We start from the raw sequence: 21,289 nt of genomic DNA, 5'->3' as shown, positions 1-21,289 counted from the left end.
TAACTAGGGATCTTGTTACTGAATAGAATAGAACATCTTTAATGTTCACCAAGGTGGAATTTTTTCTTTGGCTCACCAGACATACAAGACAGATAAAAATACAGACAACATCTCAGACATAGTAAGTGGAGTACAAAAAGATGAAATGGAAAAAAAATATAAAACCTGAACGGAGCTTTGATTGGCTCTCAGTAGTGTGATTATGTACATGTACATGTGTTTGTCATTCATTAAAACTATCCCAGTTTCTGAGTTTAATAGTTACTGTGTCTAACAGTTTAGATTGATCGATTACATTCAGTCTGGTAAATGATGAGTGTCTAGGAAAAGTTCATTCATGACCTTGGAAACAGTTTACAAAACAACCTCACAGCAAGGTTTATTGCATTGTATTTCTACGGTTTGTTTAGTATCTGTTCACACAATCGTGTCACGGTTGTCGAGGTTACTTTGTGTTTAGTCATAGACTGTTTAAAACCATATGGTATAAAACTATTGTTACAGTCCATGTGTTTAGTGCTAACTGAATTGGTGTGAATGATGAAGGCACGGACTGTCTTCTACTGTCCTCACATTTCTTACACAACACACGCCATTCTTGCGCAGGATGTTCAGCAGGGTGTTAGATCTCTCACAGTATTAAACTTTAAGCGATAGGAGTTAGAGCTGTAATCGGGCCTTACAAGTTAGGCCTGACAAGACCCACAGAATTCGGCCCGAGCCCGACAAGTTTGTATTGACAGCTTTTTAAAAGCCTGGCATTATTCAAATGTGCGCACGCACACAGCTCTTTTTGCCATTTTCTTCATGACTAATGTAGGCTATAAGCCACTTGGAAGTTGGAACAAAGAAATAAAATAAGTCCTGCAGAGGCCAGCCTCCGTTTCACCTCCTCAGTTTGTCAGTTAGTCCATCATGACATCACGTTAGCTAACAAATAACACCTCCTTTCTTCCTCTCCTCCTTTCCTCTCTTCTTTCTCTCCTCCTTTCCTCTTCTCCTGGGCAGGGCTTTGAAGAGGAAGGATCAAGAAAGTAAAAAAAAAAAAAAACACACACACACACACAGATATTATCCCCAGTCACTAACTGGGAATTTTGCTGCTGTACACACATGTTCCCACCTGGAAGTCACACCTTCTTAGTTAAGTATTTCAGTCTACTTTTCTCGGATTTTATTATGTTACTCCAAAATATTGTGAGTTTGACTTAGAGTGTGGAAAACATTAACAACTTAAAATAACAAATACATGACTTTGAGGAGCAATTTCACAAAACCTGTTAGTTAAAAATGTTTGACTAAAACAGGCATTTCAATCGCATATTTTATTACTAGGGTTGCAATTTATAATTGTCATTATCAATTAATATGTGGATTATGCTCCTGATTAATTGGTCTGAAATGTCATGGTTTATTATCGCAGTAGACAACAAAGGAAATTCTCATATTTCAGAGGCTGGAACCAGGCAATGATTTTTGCTTGGAAAATGATCCGTAAATTGGTTATAAATTATTACAAAAATATAAACATGGTTTTAGATCAACATTTATTGCATCATCAGCAGCTATAAGAAGTCATTTTTCAGGAGACTTATCAAAGTAGAATCAAGAAGAAATCTGAGGTTAGAAAGGTTGAGAAAACGTTAGCTTGTTTGTAAATACTGTCACCTAGTAAAACAGTTTAATAAAACTAACTGTACTGTGGATATTTGTGAAATGATCTTAATAACAGAGCAGTTGTATGGTGATGGGTCACTGAGCTCTATCATATTGTACCCCTTGCACATACAAAGCAGACAGACACTGATATATCCCTTACGGCACAATATTTATTCAACAATATACAGATTAATTTCTCTCTACATCTCAGGCTGATCTTCAGTTTGTTATATTTATCTTGCTTTCACCTTTGTACATTTTATATTTACAAGATTTAAAATAAGTCTTTTTCTCCATTTATATAACATCAATAGTACAGTGTTATCACATCGTCCAGCAGCTTTCCTCGGAGCATCTAGATTAGATTCATCATTGATAATCTGTCTATATCTCATACACCAACTGACGTCTTTGAGCCACAGAGCAGCGAACTCACAGAAGGGCCCGGCCTGCACCAAAAGTCCCAGTGCAGCGTTCTCTTTGTGAGCGCAGTCGGATGAAAATTAGATGGTCTTCTTCACCCACATGAGAGGTCCTTCACTCTGAATTACTGAATGGGGAAGCTATTGAGCACTTGCAATTTAAAAAAATCATCTTAAATGCATCTGCTCGTCTCACCCGACACGGATCAATGAAAGCCGGTAACACCAAAAACAAAAAAGGGGAAAAAATGTTGCATAGAATCAATTCTGACTTCAAGAACAGAAATTTTGGTGCTGCCATTTTTTTTAAATATATATATATTTTTTTTTATGTGGCTTTTTAATAAACTCCTGAGACCTTCCAGACCCCTTAATATTTTATTTTTGGTTTTGAAAATAAAAAAATAATAAACAGCTGTACCCTTAGACTTTAACAAAAATAGCATTGTGTTGGATGTGACATCACATAGAACTACTTTAAAGAGACTAAAACCCTGCATTGAGTGTATACACGTTTGCACATATATCATTTCAATAACTATCTTGAGGAAAGAGGTGGATGGATTAAAGTGCATTATACTGTATGAAAACAAAGCCCACAGTTATCACATGCAGGACAGGAAATGAACTTTGTCCACCAGCGACAGTGGCTGACCAAGTACACATTGAACCTTTTTTTTTTCTTTTTTTTATTAACCACCTATATATAAACCTTTTTTGAAATGTAAGTGGACCTTATGTGGATTTCAGGGCTCATTATACTACCAAATTAAACAGCAGATCAAATTTCCAGCCATAGTCCAGTTGTATCAACAGTCACTGGCTGGTGTTCATTTCCCACCCTGGTAACATGCAAATCAGACACTGAGGAATATTTCTCTATCCGTTACTCTAAGTCAACCTACAGAACCAACATGGCTGCTGGTAACGTTGGTCAGGGGCACTCATTAATGACATGAACACGTCACCAGTTATAAAAACAGCAAAAAAGTGCCACTCAACTCACGGTAAAATACAGCAAATGGGAACACGGCTCGTGAGCCACACAGCACAGGGATGATAGCAGACAGAGCAGGGGAGAGTGTGAACTGTAGCTGCCCTCCTCTCCTCTTCTTCTTACACAGTCCAGTCCAGGAGGAGCATGGGAGCCCAAAGAGCTGACGATCAAGGCTTTTTGGCCTGAAATGTTTAAGGCTAAAGCGCACACAGGACTCACTCAGGACCAGGAGCAGCAGCTGTGAAGGTTTCCAGCACAGCGGGAGCATGAGTGTGTGGGATTTTTCACTGCGGACTGAACTGACTTGTCTATATACATTAATCATTCATCCTTATTTTAAATAAGCACTTGAGCAAGACATGGGAAATGCAATACAACAGCTGACATCTACGGTACACAGACGCATAATATACTGCTTTTACATGTGAACAGCAAATAGGGATGACAGTGAAAGTCCAGTGTGTCGCACACACCTGTGATGAGTGAAAAGAATATTCATATCAAAATAGGTAGAGCTAAGGGCACGCAGAGCCGTAAGTCCAAACATCCCTTTTTCTTTGTCCCTTAACTTTGAAATAAGACCAGTCAACGGAACACGCAATAATCATTTTAACTTAAGACATCCAAGCAAAACATAGATTTCCTTAAGGAGAGGATGTGTATTGGCACATCTGGCAAAGACGAGGACGAGACTTGGGTTTGGCTCGCTGGCTGTTTCACGCATCTGAAACAGCAGTGCTTTGCAGGGCACTAAACATGCAGACAAGCACGCCATGTTCAAATCACTCAGCCTGGGCAGGGAGCACTACAGAAGGCTAGCTAGCACTGTGCAGGCAGATGCAGGCATTTAACAGCAGAGAAGATCCAACTCCATGCACATGAGAATAAAAAAAATTGCACTTCAAAAATGACAAAAAAAAAATAAAAAAAAAGATCAGCAGGACATTTCTAGGGAATTCAAATAATCAAGTTAATCCTGATGTGGTTGTTTGATATATGACAGAAAACCTGAAGACCGTTGTGTTCTTGTTTTGCAGCTAGGTTTTGTGCATGGTGTGATTAAACTGAAACGCAAGGCCGAGATATTCAGTCAAAACTCCTCACGTGAACGCACAGATTTTACAGTGTCATTACAGTTGCAGCGTGAAACCAGTTTGGTCCCCACTATTTACTCCCCCAGTTTAAAACCTAAGGGGATCTTTAAATCCTGCGTGTGATTGGGAGACAGGCGTCTGAGTGGCAGGGTGAACACACAATGAGGTAGAACAAAATGTTTCATGGTCATCCAATCAGAGTGCAAAGCGCGAGACCATCGTCATGGTGACTGCTGAAAGCGCAGTGACTAATACGAGCCTCCAGAGGGCAGTATGTCACCGGCTCAGACATGACACCGCACACAAGCCAGAGCCTGACAAACACACTGACAACTGCGTTGGGATGGAAGCACCCATTCAATGGTCTGAACCATAATAACAATCCAATATAAAATACAGTCATTGCCTTTCAGCTTCAGACCCAAAGCTGCACTGTCAACAATGTTTTCATCCACTTCTTCCACAAGATTAAGCTTCAGATTTGAAGTCACAAGATGAATTCATTCCTCTTGTAGCTGCACAGTACGGATTTCTTTAGATTTGTCCAGTTAAAAGCTTGGGGCAAGACAAACCCTTACCACATTCCAGTTTGGTTTGACAACAATCTTAAAAGTCAGATTTTATAGATCAAATGAGACTATTATAATTACAGAATAAAAGGAAGTTCGTGGGCTGAAGACTAGATAATAAACTGTTGGATCTGTCTGATTTCTGCCAAATAACTGTCAAACAAGTAAAGAACAAATGCTACCTTATTTGGGTTGTGATTTAATTAAAAAAAAAAAAAAAAACATTTAAAAAGGAATTTTATTCATTTAAAACCATTTATGCCTACTTAAAAAAAGAAGCAATTAACAAGGAAGATAATCAGCAAGAACGATTGCACGTGAGCCCGGGGAATGAAAAGGGAAGGAATGAAAAAAAGCAATAATCCCCACTCTTCTCTACATGGAGCGACGGTAAGTGTTATTGCTGATTCATTGTCGACTGATTCAGTCAGGAACTCAAAAAATCTGAAATGTTATTTATTTATATATATATATATATATATATATATATATATATATATATATATATATCCTTACAAGTTTTCTTTCAACACTTCCTTCTTTTGAGGAGTTTGTGTGGAATGCTCAGCTGGGTTAGACGGAGGATGCAGTGACATGCTGGACTGTAGTAACAGCAATGGGCAGTCATCACTTCCTACTTTTCTCTTGTTCCATTTTCAGTAAGGCTAAACCCACCAGCAACGACTGCAGGTCACGATTGTAATGGAAGTTAAAAGGGTGGAGACACAACTATTTAGCACACACACACGCACACATACACACACCAACACATACAGTATAGGTAGACAAACATTTTCATAATAGGGTTGTAAAGAGTCGCAGAGAAAAACTGCATGAGGATGAGTGTTATGAACAGGTGTTCTGTGTGTGTGTGTGTGTGTGTGTGTGTGTGTGTGTGTGTGTGTGTGTGTGTGTGTGTGTGTGTGTGTGTGTCCCATGTCCTGCGCTGTAGTTAGACCTGTGATATGATCTGCATGTTGAAGCTGGGGGAGCGGGACTGCTTGGTGAGAGGAGCTCCAGGAGACAGGAGATCCTGGGCGTCCTCTGGCCTGATGAGGTGCTCCTCCTTCAGGCTAATGGTGGAGTGGCGGTGGGAGCCGCCTGCTGGAAGCCCTCCTTCCTTGTCAGAGCCCCCTGCCGCCTTCTCTCGCTCATCATCGCCTCCATTCAGGTTGAAATTCATGCAGTCAAAGGACTTGCTGGAGGAGGTGCTGCCAGTCCGCACCAGCATGGGCCCCGTAGGGAAGCTCAGGTGCTTCTTTATGGGGCTCAGCTGGATGGCATCCAATGTGATGCTGGCTGGAGGCGATTGGTGCCTCTGGTGGTGCCGCCTCACAACAGCCTGGTGATCCGCTAACAAATCTGCCTGTTTCTCGGCTTCCCGCTCCCTCTCCCTCTCCTTCTCCCGCTCCTTCTCCCGCTCCTTCTCCCGCTCCTTCTCCCGCTCCTTCTCCCGCTCTCTCTCTTTGTCCCGAGACAGCCGGGCCGTGATGGCTTTCTTGATGCTGCTGCTGCTGCTGTTCAGGCTGCCGCCCCGCGGCCCCACACTGCCGCCCGCCTTGGTGCCACTGGGCTGGCTGCTGTTAGATGCCCCGGAGGAGAAACCCTCGTCTGGGTCGTTGACGTTGAAGGAATCTTCCCCGCCGCTCATACCATCAGCATCTGAACATGAACAGACACGAACAGACAGAACGAAAGCATGATAGACAAACAGAAAAGTAAGCAAGGTCAGACAACGAAGGTAATGTTGACAAAAGTAAGTAAACTTTTAAGTTTAACTTTTAACCCTAAGTCTTGTGGCGCATATTCATTTTATTTTATTTTATTTTTTAAAAGAGAAGAAAATCTTGACACAGCACTTTCAAAATACTAATAAATCAATTACTATTAATAGTTATAGTTATAGCGGCTGATTCTTGTTAACAATGATGTAAGGCCTGCGACAAACTAATTAATCTGAGAAATAAAGTTATATAAAGTTAGTTATAAATTATGTAGAACAAATTAGCAAACTAAATGAAAAGCCTTCTAGCACACTCAACAAACCATGCTGCTTCTCTAGCTAACTCGTTATGCACCAAAGGTTCAATTCAATACGCTGCACAATGACGTTGGACTTTGCTCATCTCACGGCTAAAATCTAACTTGCTGTTTGTTTTGGAAAAGTTTGAATTCAATAACCTGCCAGATAAGAGAGCAGAGCTTGTCTAGCAAAATATGTCATAATAATCCATATATATTAGACAATTGTTATCAGGTGATAATTTGATGCAACGGGCACAACATTGACATGAAGACATCTAAACAATTAAACATTTAATAATCCATCTATGAACTCCTTTGAAAGCTGAAAGGGAAAAAGATGATACATTGAGTTAGAAAAAAAAGCATGTTATTGACATACAGTATGCAGGGTAAAGCCTGTTAAACAGAAGAGACAGAGGATCAGCCGTCTGTCTTCGTCATGCATCGTTGGGACAAGCAAAATTTGACGACAGGGAACCACAGGCAGCACCAGAAAAGAAATGGAGAAATCGAGAAGAAAAGGTCTGGACTGACATGCAAATATAACATGAGGAGAAGACGCATGCTCTCCTGCCCCATCCCTCGTTTCTCTTGCAGCAGTAACCCAGCTGTCAGATGGTCGGCCAGCCGAGACTTGAGCCTGCCACTCTGTGGAGAGCACCGAGGCGGGTCCATACACCTCATCAGATCAATAGTACTCCAGTTAGAGCTGACAGTCCACAAGGCTAAATGGGCCAGTCTGCAAGCCATTACAAGTCAGTCCAATCTCAGATGAAGAGCTGAAAGTTCTTCAAAGCTTTGCAATTAAATGACCATAGCAGTGTTTTCCATGTTTTAGCCTTTTGACTACAATTTGCTTACGTTTGTTTGTGCAACAACGCTTGCTATTGTTTCCGGTCATTGCAACATAAATCAGTCTGCAGAGCCTAAAATGTACTTAAGACGGATAATCCACTATGGTAATGTTTCTTTGCCTTCATTTTGAATATGTTATTTTTACTGTGTGCTAATGCAACTGTGGAGCAGGGGCATGTGAAAAGGATAATGTAAGTTCTGTAATAACAAAAACAAGGAAGGAAGCGCTACTTGGATCTGGCAGCGATGTAACACAAAGAAGGTGCTCCTGATGTAGGCAAACAATGTCGACATGTAGGGAAGTGGATTCCCCGAAAACTTGAAGCATGCAGCTTTGTTAAAATATTTAAGTTAAAAAGCATTTATTATCATGGCTACATTATAATAAAAAAAAAAAAACATGACGTATATCCACTGTGTTGTTCTTTTTAAGGTCTAGCATTAAAAACATGTTTGGCAGCTGAATTAACCAAATCTAAGATCCAAGCATCCTTAACAATTTTAAAACTGTCCCTTTTTTTCTCTCAATGGCAAAACAAAAAATAAAGCGATGGAATATTGACTATTAGAGTAGCTAGCTTGAGTCTTCACGTTTATTTTCACTGTGAAGTGAAATGAATGGAAACCAATGACTTCCAAGAAAGAAGGGAAATCTATTCTATTTTCCCCAGGAGGGATTAGTAGTACTAGTAGTAGTACTGACAATCAAAATATGTATGCTATACCGTGGAAAATAGTGTTGACACAAAGTAAATGCAATTTGTAGTTAACGGGATTAAACCTGAAAAGCCATCCGTATGGTCGTTTCCAATATCACTGCAATGCAGCCCAAAACTGAAGGTCATGTGTTAAGATATTTCTTTCTGCAACAGAATGTCCAGTAAATATACACAGACACTGAGTGATCAATCGTCTTTTTAAATAATCACAGTTCTCTCCTAACTGGGTGGCAGATTTCTATCTTATGAAACAACTTTGGGGGTTCTTTCACCACAGTTGCACCGAGTTAAATCAACGATCATGGAAAGAAGACGGGGTGGCACTCAGACTGTTAAGCCGAGGAATGAGCTAATCTTCAGTCGTGACAAAAGGATCTGAATGATGTTTCAAGATTTGGGAAAAAAAAAGAAAATGTAGCAATCACACATGGAAATGGACACACAATCAACAAGAAAAAATGGGCCATATAACTCCCTGGTAGTGAAGTAGCCTTTGCAGTTCAAAGCATTGGGATTTGAAAACCTTGACAATATTCAGTCTGCTCACTTGGCCTCGTCATTTGAAATGTTAGTGTTCCAGGGTTTCATGTTTTAGTGGAAAAATTCGAAGCTTGCCGTAGCGTGCGCATGCATGATGAAGGGCTGGTTCCCACTCACTGAGCTGAGGAAAGGAAATGTGGCCGGACACAAAATTAGCATACAATAAAGCTGCTGGACTAAGAAACAAAATGGAAGCCCTCTTCCTGCAGCATGGCGGCAGCAGATGGTTTGCTGCTGGAGTGACCGAAAATTTGTGGTGCTGTCAAGCACCGCGAGGGGCACAACAGAAACAGGATGTCTGTTGCTCTGTGCCAGTTTTGTAAAAAAAAAAAATAAGAAAAAATCTTTTTCTGAACTACATTATTTTTAGAACTACCGAAAAAAATAAATCTATAATACCTTTTATCAGACATGGAGAGTTAAGAAAGCCCAGAGTAAAAGGTCAAGCTGCAGGCTGGGCACTGAACATGCTCAGTGAGTGACAAGGGCAGCAGTCTAAAGTACGTTGGAGACATGATAAGGAAAAAGAGAGGATATGACATGATGACAGGCCCATGCAAAATGGCCACTAGCCACACTTCCTTCAAACCCAGAATAGGCGACTCTTCCATTCTCGGATGAGACGAAAAATAGTGGTGGTGGCTGAGGGTCTTATAGACTGGATGAGTTAGTATACTCTGGGGAATTGAAGAGGCAGCCAAAATGGGAACAGCAGTGTTAACCCCCTGACGTTGAGGAGGAGTAGGAGGAGAGGGAGGAGGAGGGTTGAGGGGATACAGATCAAAAGGGGCACCTCCTCCTGAGACCCTCTCTGCTCTGAGTGTCCGCCCCTGTCCCATACCCTCAAATGTGATGGGGGGGATGATGCTGCTGCTGCTGCTGCTGTGGTGGCTGTGAGGCCGCCCTTCTCTCTCCTCTTTGGCTGCGGGGTCCCAGGGAGTGTGGTGGTGCTGGGCGAGGCTAGGAGGATTGACGATGAGGCTCAAGTCTGCACCGGTTGAGTAGTCAAAACAATCTGGGAGTCAACAACACAGACGGGGAAACGTGTTTCTTTAGTGGCAGCAAGCGTCAACCGATTTGGGCCTCATCATGGGCACAGCAGGGCTAACCGCTGTCTGTAAATTCATTTGTAGATTTACAAAATGAACGCAATGTTATTTTAAAAAGGAGCTGCCCCATTAATCACCCATCTAGTGGCCAAAATGTAGTCAGTAGAATCTACAGGCACCATTTTGTCATGAGTTTCTCTTAAACCGCAAACCATACATTTAACTGGTGATAGAAAGCACTGCACACAATTGATAAGACAAGACAAGCAAAAACTGAGCAATAAGGAGCAGTGAGTGGCACAAGCACTGCGACACAGAGACTATATGACCACAATTACATACAATAACGGACATGAAACACCCTTTGGACGATGCTAATGGTGTGGCTGGTTTACAGAGAAACAGATTTCCTTCTCACTGTTAAGGTCAACCACCAGAAAAGTCATTCTCTCACCAAATAGTTCCCTCTTGCGGTCTTTCACTGATCGAAAAAAAAAAAAAAGTTTGTAAGTTTACAGCTTGAATCATAACTGAACACTGGGGCTTTTTCTTGCATAACAGAACTCCAACCAACCCTAGAGTGCTAAATAAATAACGAGGGTAATAAAAAAAAAAAAAAAAAGTATTGTAATGGATCTACTGTGCGGTCACATCTACTGAGATCTCTCCTGATTCTCTTTGCTGTGTGCTTCAGCCATGAGCCAGGGTTGCTGCAGTCTTACCCTCTCTCTTCCAGCGGTGGCGTCGTATGGAGGCGGTGGTGATGGCTGAGATAGAAATGCGGCTAATGGTGGGTGTCACCTCCACCTGGAGCACCTTGCGCCCCCGCGGCTCATCGGGAGCCCTGTCTGGCAGCGAGTTCTTCATGGCGTTCCCCAGCTGGAGATGAGACATACACAGATGCAGATCGATAAGCAGTTCAATGATAAAACCAGGAAGGTATTACAAGATTTGAAGCCTGATTATGACCCCGATTTGGCATCATCATCATCATTACGGATTTTAAGTATTGTGCAGAGCCTGAGCTGACATGTGGGAAACATGGATTCACTCCACAGACATGGTGCTGTTGCTCTTACCAAGAGAGGCTGGGAGTAAAGCTCCAGCTGGGCTCTGTACAGAATGTCCTCCAGGGCTTCCTGCCCCATCTCCCACTCCCCATTGTATCTACACATCACAAAACACAAATGCACGCACACCGGCATTTAACAACGTCATGTTGTGAGCTTATTTGAGAGAATAGGAGTGCCTGACAAGATACTTTGATGTCTGAGTCACATCCCCGTGAACTAGAATTAGTTATTTAGTAATGCCTGCAGCTTCAGTCAGTCTTACAAAGGTAAAGGGACTTAAAGGGAACACATACATCTCTTAATCAAATCACAAAAATGCACGCAGAAGAACTTCACCATGCATATTTGGCAATTATGAAACCGTTAGAATCACTAATTTGTGTGAATTTAATGTTTTCAAATAAGGTGCAAATAGTGTGAGGAAATGATGAATGTAAGTGTAGGTGTAGGGAAATCTTTGTGTTCGTCACCTGGCTCTTTGCTAAAAGAGGATGACGGATGTCTTTAGCTTTGCATGGGGTGATGTCACAACCCCGTAGAGGGATTAAAAGGAACAGCAACAAGAAATAAATACATTACACATTAAAATAAAAAGAAAAGAATTAGAACTGCATGGCTGAGCTCTCTTTGATCTGGTCCTGCACATGAAATAATCACACAGCCAGGGAAAAATGCGTTTGGTTTCCTTTAAACTCAAGATGAAAAAGATGGAATGAATGGGCAGGTTAAAACAGACTCTCTGATGTTGTAAAGGCTGGAAAATCAGTCTGAATACATTTCAAACTTGTTAGAAGAAAAACTAAAATGTGTGTCTATTTGTTCCGATATCCCTGTGTGTCTCCCCCACTCTCCCTCTCTCTCTATGTGGTATTACAGCATTGTAGCATTAGCAGACATATTAACCCAAATCCCAGAGTGTCCTCAACCAGTGCCAAGGTCCCTCTGCATGTGTGGAGCTGTGGATTCATGGTTTATCTGCCCTTCATGTGTTGTTTTTTTCCAGCGGCATTGACTGCTCCAATCTCCTGATTGCTGCTGTGTACCCTCTTTGGGGCAGTGAGACAGAATGCATCCTCCTCCTCTCCCCCCTGTTCTTGCTACACCATCCTCAACAGTGGTGATTCCAGTCACTATCGTATCAGGGGATGCACCTCCGAGGATAAACTATCATCGTGGAGGCGCACTTAGCTTTGCAACGACTGTCCTCCTCATAGGGCATGAAATCACCTGCTCCCACAATGCACTGCAGATATAATAATAAATTAAATATAAAAGTCTGTACAGTGGGAAGCTTCTGTCTTCATCAAATGCTGTTGGAGATTTTCTGCAGTATATCGCAGCAAAACAAGAAGAGAGACTGCCCTCATTAGTGATGCCCCGCAGAGGTACAATAACAAATTGAGAAACACTGTTATATGTAGCTCACCAAGGATCTCATGTGCATGATGCTATCTGTTGAGGTGAGCAACAAACACGAGATTATCTTCCTACCAATTACCGGTTACCTGTTATGCAGTGTCCTCAATAATCTTCCAATAAAGATTGCTGATGTGAAAGGCCATGGATGAAAGCCACTTAAAGCAGCTACTATAATCATTTACATTTTTTTTAATAACAATGTATCAAATGACGATGTGAAAACAATGTGGCAATTTGAAAAAGGTCGCTAGAATTATCACCTTTATCTACAGCTCCCCTCGGCTTTACAGAGATTCATAGCAAGTTTCAGCTCATTGTTTAGCTGTCCCGCTGCTATTTTACAGTGTTGGTTTACTCTCACCGATCCCATAGGGTCATTTTTGGCTGCAGCAGGCAGCTGTTTTCAGACTGTTTTTGTACTAGTAGCTGTTCAGTACCAAACATTAGAAGGACACTGATAGTGCCTACAGTGCCTTGCGAAAGTATTCGGCCCCCTTGAACGTTTCGACCTTTTGCCACATTTCAGGCCTCAAACATAAAGATATAAAACTGTAATTTTTTGTGAAGAATCAACAACAAGTGGGTCCCAATTATGAAGTGGAACGAAATTCATTGGCTATTTCAAACTTTTTTAACAAATAAAAAACTGAAAAAGTGGGCGTGCAAAATTATTCAGCCCCTTTACTTTCAGTGCAGCAAACTCTCTCCAGAAGTTCAGTGAGGATCTCTGAATGACCCAATGTTGACCTAAATGACTAATGATGATAAATAGAATCCAGCTGTGTGTAATCAGCGTCTCTATAAATGCACCTGCTCTGTGATAGTCTCAGAGGTCCGTAGGTAAAGCGGAGAGCATCATGAAGAACAAGGAACACACCAGGCAGGTCCGAGATACTGTTGTGGAGAAGTTTAAAGCCGGATTTGGATACAAAAAGATTTCCCAAGCTTTAAACATCCCAAGGAGCACTGTGCAAGCGATAATATTGAAATGGAAGGAGTATCAGACCACTACAAATCTACGAAGACCCGGCCGTCCCTCTAAACTTTCAGCTCATACAAGGAGAAGACTGATCAGAGATGCAGCCAAGAGGCCCATGATCACTCTGGATGAACTGCAGAGATCTACAGCTGAGGTGGGAGACTCTGTCCATAGGACAACAATCAGTCGTATACTGCACAAATCTGGCCTTTATGGAAGAGTGGCAAGAAGAAAGCCATTTCTTAAAGATATCCATAAAAAGTGTTGTTTAAAGTTTGCCAAAAGCCACCTGGGAGACACACCAAACATGTGGAAGAAGGTGCTGTGGTCAGATGAAACCAAAATCGAACTTTTTGGCAACAATGCAAAACGTTATGTTTGGCGTAAAAGCAACACAGCTCATCACCCTGAACACACCATCCCCACTGTCAAACATGGTGGTGGCAGCATCATGGTTTGGACCTGCTTTTCTTCAGCAGGGACAGGGAAGATGGTTAAAATTGATGGGAAGATGGATGGAGCCAAATACAGGACCATTCTGGAAGAAAACCTGATGGAGTCTGCCAAAGACCTGAGACTGGGACAGAGATTTGTCTTCCAACAAGACAATGATCCAAAACATAAAGCAAAATCTACAATGGAATGGTTCACAAATAAACATATCCAGGTGTTAGAATGGCCAAGTCAAAGTCCAGACCTGAATCCAATCGAGAATCTGTGGAAAGAACTGAAAACTGCTGTTCACAAACGCTCTCCATCCAACCTCACTGAGCTCGAGCTGTTTTGCAAGGAGGAATGGGCAAAAATGTCAGTCTCGCATGTGCAAAACTGATAGACATACCCCAGCGACTTACAGCTGTAATCGCAGCAAAAGGTGGCGCTTACAAAGTATTAACTTAAGGGGCTGAATAATTTTGCACGCAATATTTCAGTTTTTTATTTGTTTAAAAGGTTTGAAATATCCAATAAATTTCGTTCCACTTCATGATTGTGTCCCACTTGTTGTTGATTCTTCACAAAAAATTACAGTTTTATATCTTTATGTTTGAGGCCTGAAATGTGGCAAAAGGTCAAAAAGTTCAAGGGGGCCGAATACTTTCGCAAGGCACTGTAGCTGGTGAACATAGTGGAAGATTTAGCAGCTAAAGAGACAGAAATTACCAGCAGGAGTTGTTAGACCAAAAACAGTGCTAACAAGAGAGAATATTGGGCACCAGGTGGCCACAAACAACTCCACATGAATTATAGTGTTGCTCCATCACTGCTGGATGTGTAAATGAACAACTCATTATTGCAGCTATAAAAAAGGTACATACATGGCGTGATAAACTGCAGTCAGCATCTGCACCATGAACTCGGGGTCCAACAGCACACGGTTGCAAGGTTCCCTCCAAAGCTTCTGCTGCTGCCGGGGGAAGCCACATACGCACAGCCTGAGGAAAGAACACAAATACAGTCACGAAAGTAAGGTGAGTAAAGTCATACTGCAAAAGGGAGGTAGCATAGATCAGCTGAGAAGAACAACAAAATCAGTCACTTCCCCAGTAAACGACACAGAAAGTGCAAACATATCAAACAGTGACCAAGGGGAGCAAATTTTTAACTACTTCACACTTGTAGAGGTCAGGCAAAGTTAGACGATGGGATGTTCTACACATAGAGGCTAAATTCAAACAGTGAGCATTGTTCTCGTGAGCATTGTACTCTGAAATCTTCACAGTCACAGTTTGCCGTATGTCTAGACCGAGCTTGCTTCAGGCGTTGTCAGTCTGCTCACTCACAGTAGGGAAGTCTTCATATCCTGAACCGTCTGCGTGCTGTGGTGGGACAATCACCGGCCGGCGGCTCCACTACAGAGCCTCATATTGTGAATTCCACATTGATTCTTTCTCCTAACTCCAGGGCATCTCAGTGTAGCCCAGATGGACAGACTCAGACAGGCATCCAGCAGGGATGCTTTCATTTGGCCAATCACAGACAACTAAGCCCTAACAGAATAGTACTTATTATGGTATCAAATCCTCCTGCAACCAGGACAGTCCGTATCGAGGTCAGCGTATGGCTACATGGTAAAGGTGGTGATTTAATGCTAGATTCAGTAAAGCAAGTAATGGAGGTAAAAGAGGAGAGGGTGGTCACTAACTGGGTACAAAAAGGACAAGGCTGTGGGTGATAAAAGACACACAGAAAGGCATGCTTTTCACATGTGTTTTCCTTACCGTGAGCTCATTCTGCATACTGACTGATAGGAAGATAGGGGCATGTACACCACGGCAGAGTTGTAGCAGAGCATGAGGAAACACAGCACTTCAAACCTGCAACCAGAAAACAATAAATCAAGCACAGTAATACAGACTATCATTAGGTTCTAATTAACTAAGTTATTGCGCAAACAAAATTATATCATATGAAAATTTGAAAACTGATCATCTGATTTCAGCTAAACCTAAACCCCAACTTATGCATTTTTGGTTAACATTCTATCCACTAATTTCTGTGACACCCTTGCTGTAGACAATTATTTAGAGTTGCTCAAGCAATTTATGAACTCTGAACTGTAAAATAGTCTGTTAAGCAAACTGCTTGCCTAAACAGTTTTGTTCATTGTGAACTACTATACGTACTGTATGTAGATGCACAGCCTATTATACTACACTAATCACCCTCAAACTCTCAACACACACACACACCGTGTCAGTTGTATAGAATCAGGCCAAATGCAGTGTGTGAGACTATAGCTTATTGGTACAATCTTTGCCAATAAGGCAGTAATTAGTACTGGAATTGACATCAGAATTGTATCTGACATATTGCAATATATGGGTATGATTCAACTGTTAATAAAAAGGGTGCCTTTTTTAAAACTAAAGGCCATTTCTGTTTAAATGTAATGTGAATTACTAGCTCAGGTCTCATTTTCACTTGACGCAGCAGATTGCATGGAGCTGTCAAGACTCCACCTGATGTAGCATAATTGCAATAACAGAGATGTTTAAAATTTAATTTAAAGCCAAAATAAATTTTGAGTTGAAGTGATTTGTGATCACCTCTTGACACCTTTGACGGACTGCAGATACTTGACAATAGTAACTTGTGTAGAGATCAATTGGGACCGAAGCAGCGTTTGCATGGCATCATTGATAACACTGGTATGGTGAAAGGGTAAATGATGGTATTGAAATGATAGAAAAACAAAATCAGATATCTGTGAAAATATCAATATTGTGCATCTCTATTTGGTGCATGTGTGTTTCAGAGTGTGTGTGTGTGTTGTGTGAGATGGAAGACAACAAGGAGGAGGACCTCAAGTGTAAGGGCCATAATTGACTCTGTGCGCAGGGGGAGGTAAATGGCCTGGTTGTATATCATTAGTCGGAGTGAGCCGGCACCTCTCAGGAGCTTTGGGCTTTCTTCTCATAAACGCTATCTCAGGCCCAGGCACACAAATGGGTTTCCAGATAAGCTATGAGGCATGGCCCTGCTGAAATCCATTCACCATATTTATGACACTCTATGTTCATCACACTGAGGGCCACACTGCTCTGGACAATGCGCAGGATGACCAGTGTTATCTGTGTTGCTCTTACACATCTGAAGTATCAGAGCCGATTAGGTTTCTATCTCTGCGCATGGGTCACTGCAACATACAGCAGACCATTTTCTGGCACGCTTCATTACTATGCTAAGATTATCATTCATCCACAGCAGCAGAGAAATTGGGAGAGCCAAAAAAGCTTTCAGGCCTGCTGAGTCTGGCCAGAGGAGGCCGATTTAGAGTCAAGGGTTTTGCTCTGATCATCTTAAAAGGTCTTCTTCATCTTATGGAGAAGGATGTGAGTTGAAAGAAACATAAAATTTATAAATACAAGAGATGATGAAAGTCTGGTGGTGTCACCTGTGTTCACTGAGGCTGAACGGTCTACAGCGCTGCCACTTCTCTGTATCCAAAATGCAACAAAAGGTTTTGCCCGCTGGTAAGTCATTCAGTCTGGTAGACTTGGCACAATGTCTCTAAACTGCTGCAATTTAATCTGTTCTGTGACGTTGCTGTGTCTCAGATTATTCCCTCTCTGTTAACAGCTGGTGGAGTCGAAGAGGTACCTGTTCTGAGCTGTGAAGGTCTCTCTCTGTGGGTGGAGGCCGCTGTACACCACTCTGATCAGGTCATGTTGACAGAGGGCCCCCTCTGTCAGTGCCATGGATCCCAGGCTAGAAGGCTACACACACAAAAGAAAAACAAAAGTTAATTAAACACTTGTCCACTATGGTGGATCTTACAACATGCTAGTAAATTGGCAGTGATGATGTTGCGATTATAGCAGGGCGCACACAAGCTGCTGTGCCCTTCAGGCTGTTGATTGACAAACCGAGCTGTGCTCAGATGGAAAACTGCTGCGATAGTTGTCAGATTTTCCAACTGGGCTTCTGCCAAACTCTCCCCTCTGATTGGATTAACTGACAGCACCTAATTTCTTTGTTATCAGTTTAAAAAGAATTTGGATTTTTTTTCTCCAATTTTAGTTGATGAATTGCTGTAGAACTTCTCCACTAAAGGATATGTGTTGCAATTTCCCCTGTATCTGCTACAAAGTCCTTCATGCAACATTAGGCTCAGGAGTTCTGCCCTACCTTCTTCCAACTACTTAAGCCACGTTTCTATTTGAGTCTCTCCACTTTCTTAAAAGGCGTCTGCACACAAAAACTGACAGGTCAGGGTTTCCTGCAGTGTTTTATAGTGGAAGTGAGCCACCTCATCTGACATGATAAAAGCTAATTCACTAAAATAAAACAACCTTTGAAAGGGAACATGTCAGGGTGCTATTTCACACATCACATGAGATACCTTTAATGAGTCAGGCACTCGTTTAGGCTGTCATCTACTGACTAAACAGATCATGAGACGAGATCTCTGCGGCTTACTATTGTTAAACAATTTCCCTTTTTTTTTTTTTTTTTTTTTTTAAATTGTAAAGCCTTCCACCTTTTGCTTCTGTTGATCTTTTTGATTTGTAATTATATTTTATAATTATTGGCAAAAGGTATATAGAGTATACTGTACCTTTTATCACATTCCTAGCAAATATGGTTGGTATGGCAATAAGCAAATTCATGTTAAATCTTCTCTTTCTTTCATTGGTAAAATAGAAAGAGGAAGTGGCTCAGGTAACGACTGAAAAAGTGATTTATGTCCAACTGAGAATATGTCACAAGGCCACTTTATTCTGATGGCGAGCAGAGCAAAAATGTCACCCCGAAATTTAATTGATATTCTGTCCTAAGTATCTTGGGCGATCCTGAGCAGAGAAGCATGGGAGGATGGATTAAAAGAGAGACTGGAGTGTATGCTAATGCTGGAGGCCTGTGATGTGTGGAGCTGTACTACAGCCTAGGAAGCTTGTTGTGATTCACGAACACACGAAACCCCCCCCCCCGCCTCCATGCTTTCTTCATTCTCACAGCATGGAGGGAAGAGCCTCTCAAGCTTGCAATTACAGCGATAAATCGCCCTCAGCACACGCTGTAGTCTCATCAACACTCACTAACACTCACACACCAGCACCCACTGAGTGCCATCATACTGTATGAAAATATCCTGTACACATTTTGCTCTGCTTTGAGTAGCAGAAAAAAAAAAGCTGGACAACAAGACACACTGCTTCTTTCCGCCCTCAGTAAATGCTCCTAGGTCAGCATGTCCTGTTAAACAAACACCTTCCTAATGAATTCCAGCTCAACACAATAGTCAATACGGTGCCCTGTTTTAGCAGTCAGGTCAAAAAGTTGGGGGCGTTGCACAAACCAGGACAGAGTGAGTGACTAAAACTAAATAAAAGAGGACTGAAAAGCAAAGAAAAGTTAAGTGAGAGTATAAGTGCAAACGGTTATGGATTTATTCCTGGCTAGTCCTTGATGGCCAGCCCAAACTTTTTACGCTAGAGGTTTTCAAAATAAGACTTGTGAAAAACACAGAAAAAGAAAAGTGGCTCTGGGAGAGAGAGAGAGAGAGAGAGAGAGAGAGAGAGAGAGAGAGAGAGAGAGAGAGAGAGAGAGAGAGAGAGACTTCAGGTGTTAGAATGCTCAAAACAAAATGGCAACACTCTAAGGCCACATCCACACGTACCAAAACAATCTTTTTTCCCCCCGTTTTCCCTGGCTTTGTTTCAAGAATAGTTACGTCCAAACGGATCCATTTGTAAATGACTCAACACGCTACTTCATATTCCAGGCCTATAGGTGGCGCTGTTTCTGCTACAGAAATTCACCAAAAACGGAGAAGAGGCGGAGCGTGCGCATAAAGCTTGCGCGCTGTATACAAATAGAGTAGAAGAAGAAACCAAACACAAGAAGAAAACGACGAAAATGGCTAGTGCAAGGAATCGTTTGTGTGGACCAATAGTGTATTGTTATTGTTGTTGTTGTTGTTGTTGTGAGACGTCGTCGCGGGATAAGAGGTCCAGAGGTGTGGCGATGACATCATCGATACACAAGTATGCTGCTTCGCCGTCCAAATGAAGCCGCAAGGGCGGCGTTATCGAATTTTTTCCCCCTGGGACCAGGTTTCAAAAAAGTGTGTGTCTTCAGGCAGTGCGTCTACAGGATTTGTTTGGACGATCGGCCAAAACGAGGCAAAACACGTGCGTTTATACCAAAAAGCGTTTCCGTGTGGATGTCAGACACATACTGACACCTTAAACACACAGATGGATAAGCCCCGGAGGTGAGGTAAATGAAAATTGACCTCCTGTAGCACCACTAAGGACGTGTCATCTTCCAAACAGCCACTTAAATAAGTCTATAACGATCCAATAGTCAGCGGGAAGGAGGCAAAGACAGAGAGAAAAAGACAGAAGCAGCAAAAGAGGGGTAGAAAAATGAAAAAGGCAGAAATAGTGAAAGTACAGTGCCTTGCGAAAGTATTCGGCCCCCTTGAACGTTTCGACCTTTTGCCACATTTCAGGCCTCAAACATAAAGATATAAAACTGTAATTTTTTGTGAAGAATCAACAACAAGTGGGTCCTAATTATGAAGTGGAACGAAATTCATTGGCTATTTCAAACTTTTTTAACAAATAAAAACTGAAAAAAAGTGGCGTGCGAAAATTATTCAGCCCCTTTACTTTCAGTGCAGCAAACTCTCTCCAGAAGTTCAGTGAGGATCTCTGAATGATCCAATGTTGACCTAAATGACTAATGATGATAAATAGAATCCAGCTGTGTATAATCAAGTCTCCGTATAAATGCACCTGCTCTGTGATAGTCTCAGAGGTCCGTGTAAAGCGCAGAGAGCATCATGAAGAACAAGGAACACACCAGGCAGGTCCGAGATACTGTTGTGGGAAGTTTAAAGCCGGATTGGATACAAAAAGATTTCCCAAGCTTTAAACATCCCAAGGAGCACTGTGCAGCGATAATATTGAAATGGAAGGAGTATCAGACCACTACAAATCTACGAAGACCCGCCGTCCCTCTAAACTTTCAGCTCATACAATGAGAAGACTGATCAGAGATGCAGCCAAGAGGCCCATGATCACTCTGGATGAACTGCAGAGATCTACAGCTGAGGTGGGAGACTCTGTCCATAGGACAACAATCAGTCGTATATCTGCACAAATCTGGCCTTTATGGAAGAGTGGCAAGAAGAAAGCCATTTCTTAAAGATATCCATAAAAAGTGTCGTTTAATGTTTGCCAAAAGCCACCTGGGAGACACACCAAACATGTGGAAGAAGGTGCTGTGGTCAGATGAAACCAAAATCGAACTTTTTGGCAACAATGCAAAACGTTATGTTTGGCGTAAAAGCAACACAGCTCATCACCCTGAACAAACCATCCCCACTGTCAAACATGGTGGTGGCAGCATCATGGTTTGGGCCTGCTTTTCTTCAGCAG

At 41.9% G+C, this 21,289-nt stretch overlaps 1 protein-coding gene across 3 annotated transcripts in view; it reads right to left on the bottom strand.

The window, feature by feature from the left end:
• Positions 1 to 1,811: 1,811 nt before the first annotated feature.
• LOC120569630 (protein FAM126B) overlaps positions 1,812 to 21,289 on the bottom strand; it is a 49,324-nt gene continuing 29,846 nt past the window's right edge. For 2 of the 3 annotated variants that reach the window (XM_039817588.1, XM_039817589.1), the window contains exons 7-13: positions 17,502 to 17,617; positions 15,620 to 15,715; positions 14,717 to 14,833; positions 11,009 to 11,096; positions 10,652 to 10,808; positions 9,722 to 9,895; positions 1,812 to 6,403 (exon numbers count right to left, since the gene is read on the bottom strand). In XM_039817588.1, coding sequence (XP_039673522.1) covers positions 5,694 to 6,403; positions 9,722 to 9,895; positions 10,652 to 10,808; positions 11,009 to 11,096; positions 14,717 to 14,833; positions 15,620 to 15,715; positions 17,502 to 17,617 — 1,458 coding nt within the window. In that variant the 3' untranslated portion in view covers positions 1,812 to 5,693. The remainder of the gene's footprint in view (positions 6,404 to 9,721; positions 9,896 to 10,651; positions 10,809 to 11,008; positions 11,097 to 14,716; positions 14,834 to 15,619; positions 15,716 to 17,501; positions 17,618 to 21,289) is intronic. The other variant, XM_039817590.1, reaches the window with a different exon arrangement.

The sequence above is a fragment of the Perca fluviatilis genome, chromosome 12, assembly GCF_010015445.1.
Source record: "Perca fluviatilis chromosome 12, GENO_Pfluv_1.0, whole genome shotgun sequence".
NCBI lineage: Eukaryota > Metazoa > Chordata > Actinopteri > Perciformes > Percidae > Perca > Perca fluviatilis.
The sequence above is the reverse complement of the archived record's forward strand: the minus strand, read 5'-3'. Positions and strand labels throughout refer to the sequence as shown.